This window comes from Gloeophyllum trabeum (genome assembly GCF_000344685.1).
Source record: "Gloeophyllum trabeum ATCC 11539 unplaced genomic scaffold GLOTRscaffold_00013, whole genome shotgun sequence".
NCBI lineage: Eukaryota > Fungi > Basidiomycota > Agaricomycetes > Gloeophyllales > Gloeophyllaceae > Gloeophyllum > Gloeophyllum trabeum.
Window position 1 is genome coordinate 1,330,548 of NW_006920422.1, and position 11,704 is coordinate 1,342,251.

At 47.5% G+C, this 11,704-nt stretch overlaps 4 protein-coding genes across 4 annotated transcripts; all 4 read right to left on the reverse strand.

Annotated features, from left to right (window-relative positions):
- Positions 1-3,365: 3,365 nt before the first annotated feature.
- Positions 3,366-3,662, reverse strand: GLOTRDRAFT_47802 (uncharacterized protein; the record flags this gene model as incomplete). The annotated part of the gene is made up of 1 exon (XM_007871003.1): positions 3,366-3,662. A coding segment is annotated over one exon (297 nt), but the record flags the coding sequence as incomplete, so codon positions are not given.
- Positions 3,663-3,739: 77 nt separating this feature from the next.
- On the reverse strand, positions 3,740-4,309 carry GLOTRDRAFT_132508 (uncharacterized protein; the record flags this gene model as incomplete). The annotated part of the gene is made up of 1 exon (XM_007871354.1): positions 3,740-4,309. One exon carries the CDS (start codon positions 4,307-4,309, stop codon positions 3,740-3,742), a length of 570 nt encoding a protein of 189 aa, XP_007869545.1.
- A 4,714-nt stretch (positions 4,310-9,023) lies between these two features.
- Positions 9,024-9,383, reverse strand: GLOTRDRAFT_95982 (uncharacterized protein; the record flags this gene model as incomplete). The annotated part of the gene is made up of 1 exon (XM_007871355.1): positions 9,024-9,383. One exon carries the CDS (start codon positions 9,381-9,383, stop codon positions 9,024-9,026), a length of 360 nt encoding a protein of 119 aa, XP_007869546.1.
- Positions 9,384-10,600: 1,217 nt separating this feature from the next.
- GLOTRDRAFT_47859 (uncharacterized protein) lies at positions 10,601-11,127 on the reverse strand (the record flags this gene model as incomplete). The annotated part of the gene is made up of 3 exons (XM_007871005.1): positions 10,601-10,718; positions 10,773-10,948; positions 10,996-11,127. Coding segments are annotated over 3 exons (426 nt in total), but the record flags the coding sequence as incomplete, so codon positions are not given.
- Positions 11,128-11,704: the final 577 nt, after the last annotated feature.

Genomic DNA, 11,704 nt, shown 5'->3' on the forward strand with positions numbered 1-11,704 from the left:
GTACGAGAGTGGGCCCTAGACTTCCTTGATCTGAATGGTCCTTCACGTTTTGGGGCGATCTTCCTGGATGGGTAATTGATCCGTAGGTTCTTGCCTTCTAGCCAAACTTTCTCTCCAACTTCGAATGGGGTGAATCCTTGTCGGCTTCTATCGATCATCTTCTGTCGCGCCAATTCGTGCATGGCGATCGCTTCTTCCCTTGCAGCTTGTAATCGTTTAAGCCTTTCCTCTACTGATGGTAGCTCCGTATTGATTGTGACTGCGGGTATTGCTCGCGGATGATAACCCATCATGAGGTAGAAAGGCGATTCGTTCCTGGCTGAATGGGATCGTTGATTGTGAGCAAATTCCGCATCACAGAGTACTTCAGCCCATCCGTTGGGATTGTTGGCGCAGAATATCCGCAGATAGGTTTCCAGTTCTTGGTTGACCCTCTCAGTTTCGCCATCGGTTTGAGGGTGATAAGCGGTGCTGAACTTGGATTTGATGCCTAGCAGCTTGCACGTTTCTTGGAATACTTTTGACGCAAATTGAGGTCCTCTATCGGATATGATGGTATCAGGTAATCCGAATTGTCTGTAGACATTCTCATGAAAAATTTGAGCAGTCTTCTCTGCATCGATTGTCTTGTGACATGGCACCAAAATTACCCCCTTCGTTAGGGCGTGGTCTACCATGACCATGATTGAGTCAAAACCCTTGGATGGTGGAAGATCGGTTATGAAGTCAGTTGAAGTGACAGAAAATGGATGTGTTCATGTTGGGGCAGGGATGGGGTTCAATGCGGGTGCTGAAGGATGAGTGTTCACTTTGTTTTGTTGACAGGTAGCACAACTGTCAACATAATTGCGGATGAAGATGAACATTCCTGGCCACCAATAGTCTCTTCGAACCAATTCCAGTGTCTTGAAGCGTCCTGGATGTCCAGCAGCAAGAGAGTCATGGTACTGAGACACAATTTCTCTGCGTAGATCTTGATTGGCTGGTACATAGATGCGTCCTTTGAATTTTACAAGCCCTTCTTCGAGTTTCCAATCATTGAGTGAGGATCGAAGGGGAAGGGGTGATCCTGTCTTCAAGGCTTGCAGAGCATCGCATACCACCAAGTCAATCTCAGTTGCTTTAACCATTTGATCATGTCGTTCTATATCAATGGCTTGGATTTCCAATGGCCTGTCTGTCAGGGTACTTTGTTCTTGTCCGTCTAGACGTGGCCTTTTGTCAGTGGGAATCCAGTCGTTGTTGACCATTGGTTCATGTGTCCGCTTGTTCGTGATCCTTTCTGCTTCCATGATGTTGGCCGGGTGAATGTCACCTTGCAGGTCAGGGTTGTCGATCCATTCAATCGTGGGGTCGCCATGAGAGATCAATGTTGGATCAAGCTTTGATTCAGTTGGACCTTCATTTTCCTTTGTCATGGGTACGTTTTCCATTGGGTCATCCTTGAATTCCACTGGGCTTGGTTCAGACGGTGTCATTGGTATATCCTGCTTTGTTTGAATCTCTAATCCCTTCTCCAATTTAGGCGTAGGAGATTCGCTCATATGTTCGTCTTGTGCTGGAGTGGCATCTCTATGGAACATTTGCTCTGGCAATAGGACCATCTGGTCATTGTCTTCTTCGTCAGGACACAGATCTGGTCGTCTTGAGAGTGCATCTGATTGCACCATTTGTGGTCCAGGAATATGTTTCAAGATCAGATCAAACTTGGACAGATATAGTGACCACCGAGCTTGTCGTCTAGTTAGGCGTTGTGCTAATCGATAGTACTGCAAGTTCTTGTGATCGCAGTAAACTGTGACTGGATGGGGTGCGCCTTCAAAGTAGTAGTCCCAATTCTGTAGTCCTCGGATGATGGCTAGAAGCTCCCTATCATAGATTTCATAGTTTCATTGAGCCTTGTCGAATGCCTGTGAAATATATCCGCATGGGTGCCAGTCTCCATTTACATCCTGTTGGCGTAGAACTGCCCCCAATGCAAACTTGGATGCATCGGTTTCCAGGATGAATGGTTTGGACTTGTCTGGCATCATCAGCACTGGTTCTTCCAGGAACTTCCGCTTCAAGGTTTCAAATACCGTTTGACATTCAGCTGTCCAGTCCCAAGGATGATCCTTCCTGGTGAGCTCGTTCAATGGTCGAGAGATGTTGGCAAAGTGTGGGATGAAACGTCGGTAGAAGTTGCAGAATCCTAGGAATGACCAGACGTCCTTCAATTTCCTAGGGACAGGCCAACTCGCTATTCCTTTCAACTTGACTGGATCCATGCCTAAGTGGTTTTCCTTGACGATCAGTCCAAGATATTCCACTTCTGGTTGACAAAATAGGCATTTCTCCAATTTGAGGAATAGGTTGTTTTCCCTTAATTGTGCCAAGACCCATTTTGTCCTTTCTGTATCTTCTTCAGCTGTCTTGGAGAAGATAAGGAAATCGTCCATGTATATGATGCGCCATCCTTCGTCAATCATGTCTTTGAATAATTTGTTCATCATTGACTGGAATGTTGCCGGTGAATTGCATAGGCCAAAGAACATGACGGTTGGTTCAAACAATCCTCAATTGGTTTTGAATGCTGCTTTCCATTCGTCACCTTCCTTGATACAGACATTATTGTAGCCTTTGCGGACATCCAATTTGGTGAAAACCTTTGCCCCTTGTAGCTTGTCCAAGATTTCGCTGATCAGGGGAATCGGATAGGCATTCTTGACTGTCCATTCATTGAGATACCGGTAGTCTTGGCAAGGTCGTACATCTCCATCCTTCTTGCCTACGAAGAAGAACGGTGATGCCATAGGGGATTTAGATGGTCGGATGTAGCCTTTTGACAAGTTTTCCTTTAAGAATTCGTCCAATTTCTGTTGCTCTAGTGGTGACATGGGATAGAGCTTCTGATTCTTTGGAACGAATCCTTCTTTGAGATCTATTGCATGATCATAAGGTCTTCGTTCAGGGAATCGTTCTGAACTTTTCTTGTCAAAGACGTCTGCGAATTCCTTGTACCGTTCAGGTAATTCCGCTTTGCTTTTGGCTTCCTTCTCAGCTTCTTGAGCCATCCGCATTGCAGGGTTAACCTTCTTGCCAGTGTCCGTTTGTCCAGTGATAAACCGTATGAGGAGATCATCTTCCTCTGCCTTAGTTCGTGCAATTAGGGCGTAGATGTCATCCAATTTGATCTTCCATTTCGGTGTACTTTGGAAGATGGGGTCATCGATGTGCGCCAGTAGTGGTCCTTTGCAATATTGACGTTTGATGGAGAATTCCTCGTCAGGGATTTCTTCGATGGCTACGTTTAGGATGGATTTTCTTTTCCCAAAGTCAATCCGTCCAGTAACCCAGTTGATCTCTGGGTTGTTCTTCTGTAACCAAGGTAGTCCCAATATAACGTCTTCCTTCCCCAGGTCGGTGACCAAAAATCGGACAGAGCGGACTCGGTCTCCAATCTTCATTTGCAAGAATGCCGCTTTGGTGATGAGTCCTTGTCTGTTCTTGGTGCCGTCAACATTGAAGACTTTGATTGGTCTTGGTATAGGGACCGTCTTCAGTTTGTTCGTCAACACAAACTTCTGGTCGATGAAAATTCCTCCAGCCCCTGAATCAATGAGGGCTTCTGCAGTCGTTTCAGTGCTTCCCTTTCCACGTGATAGCAAAATATTGATCTTCATTGACTGGTCAACAGTCTTTGCTATTGTTACAGTAGAAAGGTAGGAGTAAGACGAGCCTGATGCTGATACAGGTCATCTTAAGCAAAATCCTTCTCCGCCATGTCTTCGAGGAGCTTGATCTTGTCGTTCTCTTCAAGTTCTGCCATCATGGCTTTGATCTTGGCGATATTGGAGGTTCCTTTGTCTGAGTCTTCTTTGACTTCAGTAACGCGGACAGGTCGTCTTTCTGGTTGCTTTCCCTTGTCCTGCTTGTGATCGGCAGCCCTGTGGCCAGTCTGACCACAGGTGAAGCATCGCCCTTCCTTCATGTACTTCTCTCTGTCACTGGTCGATAGGCGATCGACATCCATGGCATTGGGGTCTTTAGGGGGAGGCGTGTACTTCGGAGTGACGAAGTTTCTGTTCTGGCCAACTCCCTTGTATCGGTTGATGACCGCTCTTGCCCGTCGATACTGATTGTCGAATCGGGATGTGGCTTTGTACCAGTCTTCGATCGTCTTAGGCATGTGCTCCATGCCATAGACCTTCTCGACTAGCGTGTTCTGGAGTCCCTCTTGGAAGTACTCAATCAGGGATACGTCTTCAGTGATTCCGCATCGTGCGGTCAACATGCGGAATTCCGCGATGTATTCGTCTGCTGTAGCCATCTGGCGCAACACGCTGATAAGCCTTAGGATCGTCTGAGCCCCGAAAACGCGGACTCAGCACATCATACAAGCGCCCCGGAGCTTATTCGACACAGCGCTCGCACGCCTCTAGGCTTCTGTGGGCTCTAAAAGACTTTTTCTATTTAGCTCTGGACTTCCTAACATCCTCGAGGCGTACACGGACCCATTCCACGATTTATCTCCGCCAACCGAAGCTCCGGAGTGACTTAACCAATGCGACTTCTAGCCGAATTAGCTCCGGGACCCGCGGACACTTCTATCGAGGGGTGTCGTCCTCATGCCCACCCTCCAGCACTCACTCCTCCCCCGTTTTCGTCAAAATACCGAAGGTACGGACGCATACGAGTCACCATGAGGTCAGCATCAGTCAGCAAGCGGCCGGAGGTAATTAGCACGTGATCGGCGTGTCGCACGGAGTGATGGGACCGCTTGGGTCAGGTGGCGGAGCGTCGAGGCGACCTATAGGGGCTGGAAAGAGCAAGTGGGAGCGCAAGAGAGTCGTATGGTGTATGGTATAGCGGAGGAAAGTGCTGAGCAATCCTGTGGGTAGCGGCATTTATTTGTTATTTATCTCCGGATGGTCGCAAAGCCATTTCCTGTAGTATAAATTGTACAAAGTAGCGTACAGAAAAACAAGTTTTCGACTTCACCATCTCAGAGAATTAACGTTACGATCTCAGCGACCCGAGAAGTTCGAAAGCGTCGGACTTAGCGACTTATAACCGATCCTAGCTTTGCCAATAGGCCTGACTCTTCGAGAGAAATATCTCCGCCATCGATTTAATTAGCTCCGGTGAGGCTCACATAGCGAAACAAAATTAAACAAGTCTTTCTAGCGTCTTCTACTCCCGTGAGCCCGAACCTACACTCAGTTCCGTGGTTTGCGACTTTGTTTTCGGAGATAAATACTCCGGAGCGTCCATTAGTGTTTGTTTCAGGCTTCAAGGCTTTTGTTTTATTTTTCTAGGTCTTCCTACGGACTACCCTACGGCGTCTTACTCCTCCTTTCCCCCTCAAACTATTAAATACCCTTCAGTTGTCTCGGACCGCCTTCACCCATATCACGGGGTTTAGGTTTATTTCCTTTGGTCCTTGGTGATTGTTGTGTGTCAGTGCATATCACCGGACTGTGGGGAGATAGTGCTAAGTCCGTCCGAGTCTTCCTGGATCTCAGCTGGTAAACATTCCAGTCCATTCGAAGGTGTCTGTCAGCTCCCTTTTACTTGGCTGATATCAAGCAGGTGAAGACGCGCTGATACAAAGAACAACCACATCTCAGTGAACCCAAAGACTAGCTTGCATGAATGGCATCCTTATCCTGACATGAGTATGGGTCATGTTTTGCCATACCTGTGACCTGATGGGTATCAAGGATGCATTGTTTAATGTGCCCTCGAAACCAAAACCTGCAGGTGCCCGCGTACCCGCACCATCAATGTGGGTTTGCACGGGTTCAATACAGGTATGCATTGTGGCACCTGTGGGTTTCCTCCTTCCATTCACTACTATTAGTAGCTCAAACACCAACATTGTGTGGTGGGATGGATGTTATGCAGGGTACGTGACTATTCGTCAAATTGCTTCATATACTTGCCCTGCAGCAATGACTGCAGAGATCGCACACGGAGGCAGTCTCAAGGAACTCCCCAAACGTATTAACGCAAGACCATGTCCTAGAGTTGCTAACAACTGTATATTACTCTTTCAAAACTGGGTCATGTAGATTAGCTATTGGTCATTCTGGATTATGCAGCCATTATACATATAACAAGGATTTCTGTCATCATGCATAATTTTGTCTAAATTATGTCTAATTGGTTTGGGAGGGTTTTCCTGATGATGTATAGCAGAAACTTGAACTCATAGTGTGTCTGTTAGCAGCAGATGGAACAGGGAAGCATAAAATGGTGGCCATAAGCACACCAGACCCAGACACATACACAAACCGAAGGCAAGGTCAATTGCACAGACTAGGGAAAAGTACATCCAGTAGAACAATTACCAAAAATGCGAAACGGTTTGTACCTATTTGTCCCAGTGGCTCTGCATCCAATACCACCAAAACCTAACAGTGTCACATGTGAAGGCTAGACAGCAAGTGTCAGGTATACAACTCCCACTTGGGGGGAGTGGGCCAATGCTGTGCATGGCTGGTTACGAGTCCTGAGGTGGGCATAAGATACTCCCTATTTTACACTGTATATCATAGAGCTGACACAAATATTCCTATCTTTCTTGAAGTATTATTTGAATTTCACTAGACCTCTCAGGATTATCTTTTATATTCCTTGATTTGTGAGAGAGCTCTGAATATATTATGGATATCCCGCATTTTTCACAATTTTTCTGGCCCTTCTACAGCCTGCAATCAATTCCAGATACCAATGATGTAATGGCTCTGCAGATCGGGTGAACCTGCAGAGAGCCTATGTCATAGAAGGCAGGAGCCAATCAGAGTCCAGGAATCCAAACTGACGCGGCCCGCACCTCAGCCACTGACTACAAGCCACTACGATAGTCAATTCCCACGATAAGCAATAAAAGTAAAACTGCCATGCAGACTAGGACAAGACAAACAATCGATAAATTCACAAAAATATTGTTGTAGACCTGTATAGCATACACCCCAGACTAAAAAAATAAAAAAGAGAGATAAGATGAGGAATCAAACCCGCAAATGAGCAAACAATGGTCCCAGAGACTACAGAAATGCGCCAAAAGTGGTTTTGTAGTCTCACATACAGCCGGACTTCCAATCAGAGTGTCAAGAATGTAGTCTGCAATACAAAACATAACTCCCACGACTTCTCGGCACAAACGGTTCTCACGGGGTACAACGTTCGGCACACAGGCATATTTTGCGTGTAAGGACTTGACCTTCATACCTCAGGACTCGTAATCCCGGATAAACCGAGGCTCGCTGGACAGAGAGTCGATATCTTGATGATCGACGAAGACGAACAAGGGCGACGATAAACCCTCACAAGGGACTCGAAGGCAGCAAGTTAAAGTCATCTAAGCAACATAACCCATGAATGAGAATATTTGAAAGACAATAATTAAATGAACACACCGTCACAAACATATACCACACAATACACAAGAACCGGATGCTTGTCAACGGCACAGATCCAGTAAATGTCAGAACTATAGACTTAGAGGAAATCGAGCAAGAGTCGCAACAACCAATCAGAAGACAGAAGCACGAACCAACGCGGCGCCACCAACTACAAACCGCCACTGTAGTCAGTTCCCACGATAACAAGCCACAATCGTCAGAGCCCATGTACCAGAACGTCATACGATCACAATAAAATGACACAAATATTCACACAAGCCGATAGAGCACATTTATTCTTTCGTTGAAAAAACCAGCGAGAACGGTAAAAATATCAAAGAGAAAATATCGAAAAAGTGTCAGATGACACTACAAAATGGTGTTTGTAGTCAGGTTGTAGTCTCCAATACTAGCGGGGTTTCCATCGGAGAATCAAATATGTAGTGAACACTACAGAAAGTAAAGTCTCACGCATAGTCGGCACGGCGATTCCCACGGGTACAACGTTCGGCACGCGCTCACTTTTGCCGGTAAGAACTCTTCCTTCGTAAACTCAGGACTCGTAAACCACAGCTGTGTGGTGTCTCCAGGAGTCTCCATCTGGAGATGCCATCTCCATCCTGAGCCAGACAGAGATGACCATCTTGGGATGATGATGGGGCCTCTCTGTCACTCCGGGGCTCCGTGAGGCTCCATATGGCCGAGATGGAGATTACCCTTGGTCCTGATGTGCTCACTGCATAGCGAGGCAAGCTTCTCGAGATGGCGGGCAGCCTCTTGGAAGTCCCACCCGAACTGGGCCTGCAGCTCCTGTAAAGAAGTGATTGCCTGCTAAAAGAAGGCGACATTCTTCCTCAGGTGAATAACCACCAGACGGAGCTGACAACGGGTTCTGTTGATTGTACGCAGCAACAAAACTAGCTGCAGACATGTTTCCATCGTCCCAACCACCGTTGATTCCTGCGAGATCCGACATTGCGTCCATGTGAGCGCTCGACGAGGCTTGGGAACGAGAAGTCCTTGAGGCGCCGAAAATTATTAGACACAGGGAGCATGTCGGAAAGGAAGATTTATCAAAGTTTCCGGTCTCACTAAGCTTCAGAGAATAACAGAATAGTCTTTAGGCGCGTTTGCCTGTACGATACGCTTGTGTACAAGGCAATCGCAGTAGGGTACCAGTACACTACGGGAGCGGTTATACACTACTGACTATACAGCTTTAATGTAAGTTATCCTCACGGAGCATGCGCACGCTTGCTACGAAGTCACCACTTCCGACAAGATTGGCTTCTTCAAACTGTAATGGTCAGTCCGAGAAGACCGATCGGAACGCCTAAGATCAAGAGAAGAGCGAAAACGAGTGTATAGGACGCCGTTACTGGCGTTGACGAAGCAAGGTACAAGTGACTACAGCGACGCGTAGGTATACGGGTACGTTACATAAGCAGATAGAATGCCCATGACCATTACAGCTGCACAGTTTATGATAGATAATGGCTTTGTACACATCATGGAGCAAGATTCACAAATGTGTTATCACTCTTTCCGGAATGGCAGGACTACTTTACATATCGCTCACATCGAACTTGGGTCAACCTAAAATCTACTGCATCGAGAGAGGATAGAGTAATTCATTCAAACTCCCTCAACCTGCTTCACAGCCTGCTCCAGAGCCTCTTTGACCTCCTCCTTTGTAGCGTCCTTCTTGACGTACACGACTGCCATCACCGCGTGGGTGCCGCCATTGGCCTCCCTCCACCTTTTAATGATGGAGGGGATACCGTCCCCAGCATTCGGCTGCATCTGAAACTTATGATAATCGACATCATCCCTAGTCACTTCGCCGTCGTAGTCGAAGCGGACGCCGAGACGTTGCACGTCAGCCGCTTTCTTAGGGAAAGCTGTCTTTCCCCGAGCGACACTGGGGTTAGCCAGCTTCTGCCACCCGTTACCTTCCAGAGCGCTGGCAATCATATTCTTCGTATATTTCTGCATCTTATCTTATCTGTGGAAAGTGTTAGCAAAGGCTGTTTTGAGATTGATTAAGAGGCATGGATACCTACTGCAGGGCGAGGGTGCACTTTTTCACGGTAGATAGTACAGCAACGACCTAGGTGCCTTTGATTATCAACATTATCTCCTCACTAGTACCGAATTGTGAATACATACGGTGGGAAGGTCAAGTGCTCGTAGAGGGGGAACTGCATCTCCCTCTCGGAGGAGGGACCTTATATACCTGAGCGGAAGAGCCATCGATCAGTGGTGGGCTACATACGGGAGCAAACAATAGAGTATCTGGACGCCAGGGATAGCGGGAAGCCCGCTCCGAGATGACCGCGAGACATCTTCGTGACTGGATCAAGAGTACTAATGTATGCCAGTGGAGTATCTGAGAGCATCGGACAGCTCGGGGTAGCCGGGCAAGCTTGAAGATGGTGCTCTCATCAGCTGCTTGTAACGCCAGCCAGCATGAAATGTATGCAATTGGTAAATCGATGGAACACATACCGGGAACGCCGAGATGATTGGATTTCTCAGGAAGTCCTTCCGAATCATCTGTGATGGTAAATATTGACAAGAACCACATCTCGTGGTTCGCCCAGGTATTTCTTCGATATTGACGCAAGAATCGTATGCATTGCACTGGTGATATCATCTGCATTTCAGTCCGCCCATAATCAAGTATCACTTCAGCGGCGGGAGGCCGAACTAACTGTGCTCGAGTACCATATACATCTCGCTCGCCTGGAGACTTGAATTATCTCAAATCGGGAGTGACTACAAATCTAGGCGGCTTGTTCGGGCGCGGTCCTCGCAACCGCCGTGCCCGTTACATCACTGACTGACTGGACACAGCCGAAGGTCAGCGGAGCTGTACTGACATTCATTAACCAATAGGAAGCTTGTAAATACTGTATCAAGACCTGACTAGGACTTCTCACATCAGGAAACACGCGGAAGCCAGCATAGGTCAATGTAGGTTACAGAGGGCAGAGTGGTCTTTTGGTTTCCCCCCCTCCCCATAGGTCACTATAAACTGCAACGATATATGAGAGGTCTTATATGGCTCGAAGGTAGAGGCAAATAGGTCATATAGTCGCATAGATGTTGGAGTATAGGCTGCATAGTCATGCATAGTTCGGTCATAGAAGGGTTCAATCATATAACATTCATATAACAAATCGGTCTCTAGCAATAATCTACCGGACACTTCATTCGCTGTCATATTCTACCCCGTGCAGCTCCCACTCCCTCCTCGCCGCTGCGTAGTCATCGTTGACAAGTAGGCGTGCATCACCTTCATTTGTCTCCGGTACCTTCGCGCAACTCCTACGAAAGAAGCTCAGCAAATCAAGTGCACCTCAAAGCAAGATAATGACTCACTGTGCACGTTTCAGCAAGTTTACTCGGATCCTGGCGACAACATCTAGATCTTTGGTCTTGGAGTCGAAGGTCTCAAGGGCGGTAAGCTGCGCATCGAACTTCTGAGCATAGGCCGATTCGGTAAATTGGATGTCCGTGCGTTGACCGGTTATCCATTCGTCGAGAGCACATTGAACCTATGCAACCAGTTAGTGCAGGCCACAGGCAAAAAGTCGGGACTTACCGCCGTCAGCACCAGGGCTATAGTCATGAGCGGTATCCCTTTGCGCGCGCACTCTCCACGTCGCTCCATGGTGACCATGGACTCGAAGTACTCCGCGTACATGATTCCTTCATCTGTACGGTTCGCATACCATGTTTCATTAATCACTGACTGAATGATAGGGTGCACCCTCCCGTGTCGCCGGATCCTACAAATTTTGTAAGCATTTTCATTGTAGCAGAGGTCTCCTTACCTTGAAAATGAATGAATTGCCCTGCAATAGCACTGCCACTTTGTCGCGCGTCTCTCGTGGATCCGCCTTCTGAGTGGCATCGTACAACTTGTAAAGGACCGGCACAAGGGTGCGGCACTTGCTCTTGACTTCGCCACGCAACTGTGACCCCCGTGCAGTTATCTAGATGTAGTTAGATCGTCTAGAGCTGAGAAGATACTGTAAGATGCACCAATGTACTGAGGCCGTCTGTCAATGCCACAGACACATTCTTGCCTGAGCAAGCCTTCGCCCAGGCATCCTTGGCATACGTTGTCGCCTCTGTGAGGTCCGGGTATGGCCAGTCTGTAGCTATAAGGCTCCGATAATGGCGCTGAGCGACAACAAGGAGCGACTGCTCAAGCATAGAGAAATCGCCGGCAGTCAAGCGGCCACGAGAACCGCTGCCTGACATCGTCATCTTCTGCTTCTTCACTACATGTGTTGTCTCGATGGCGA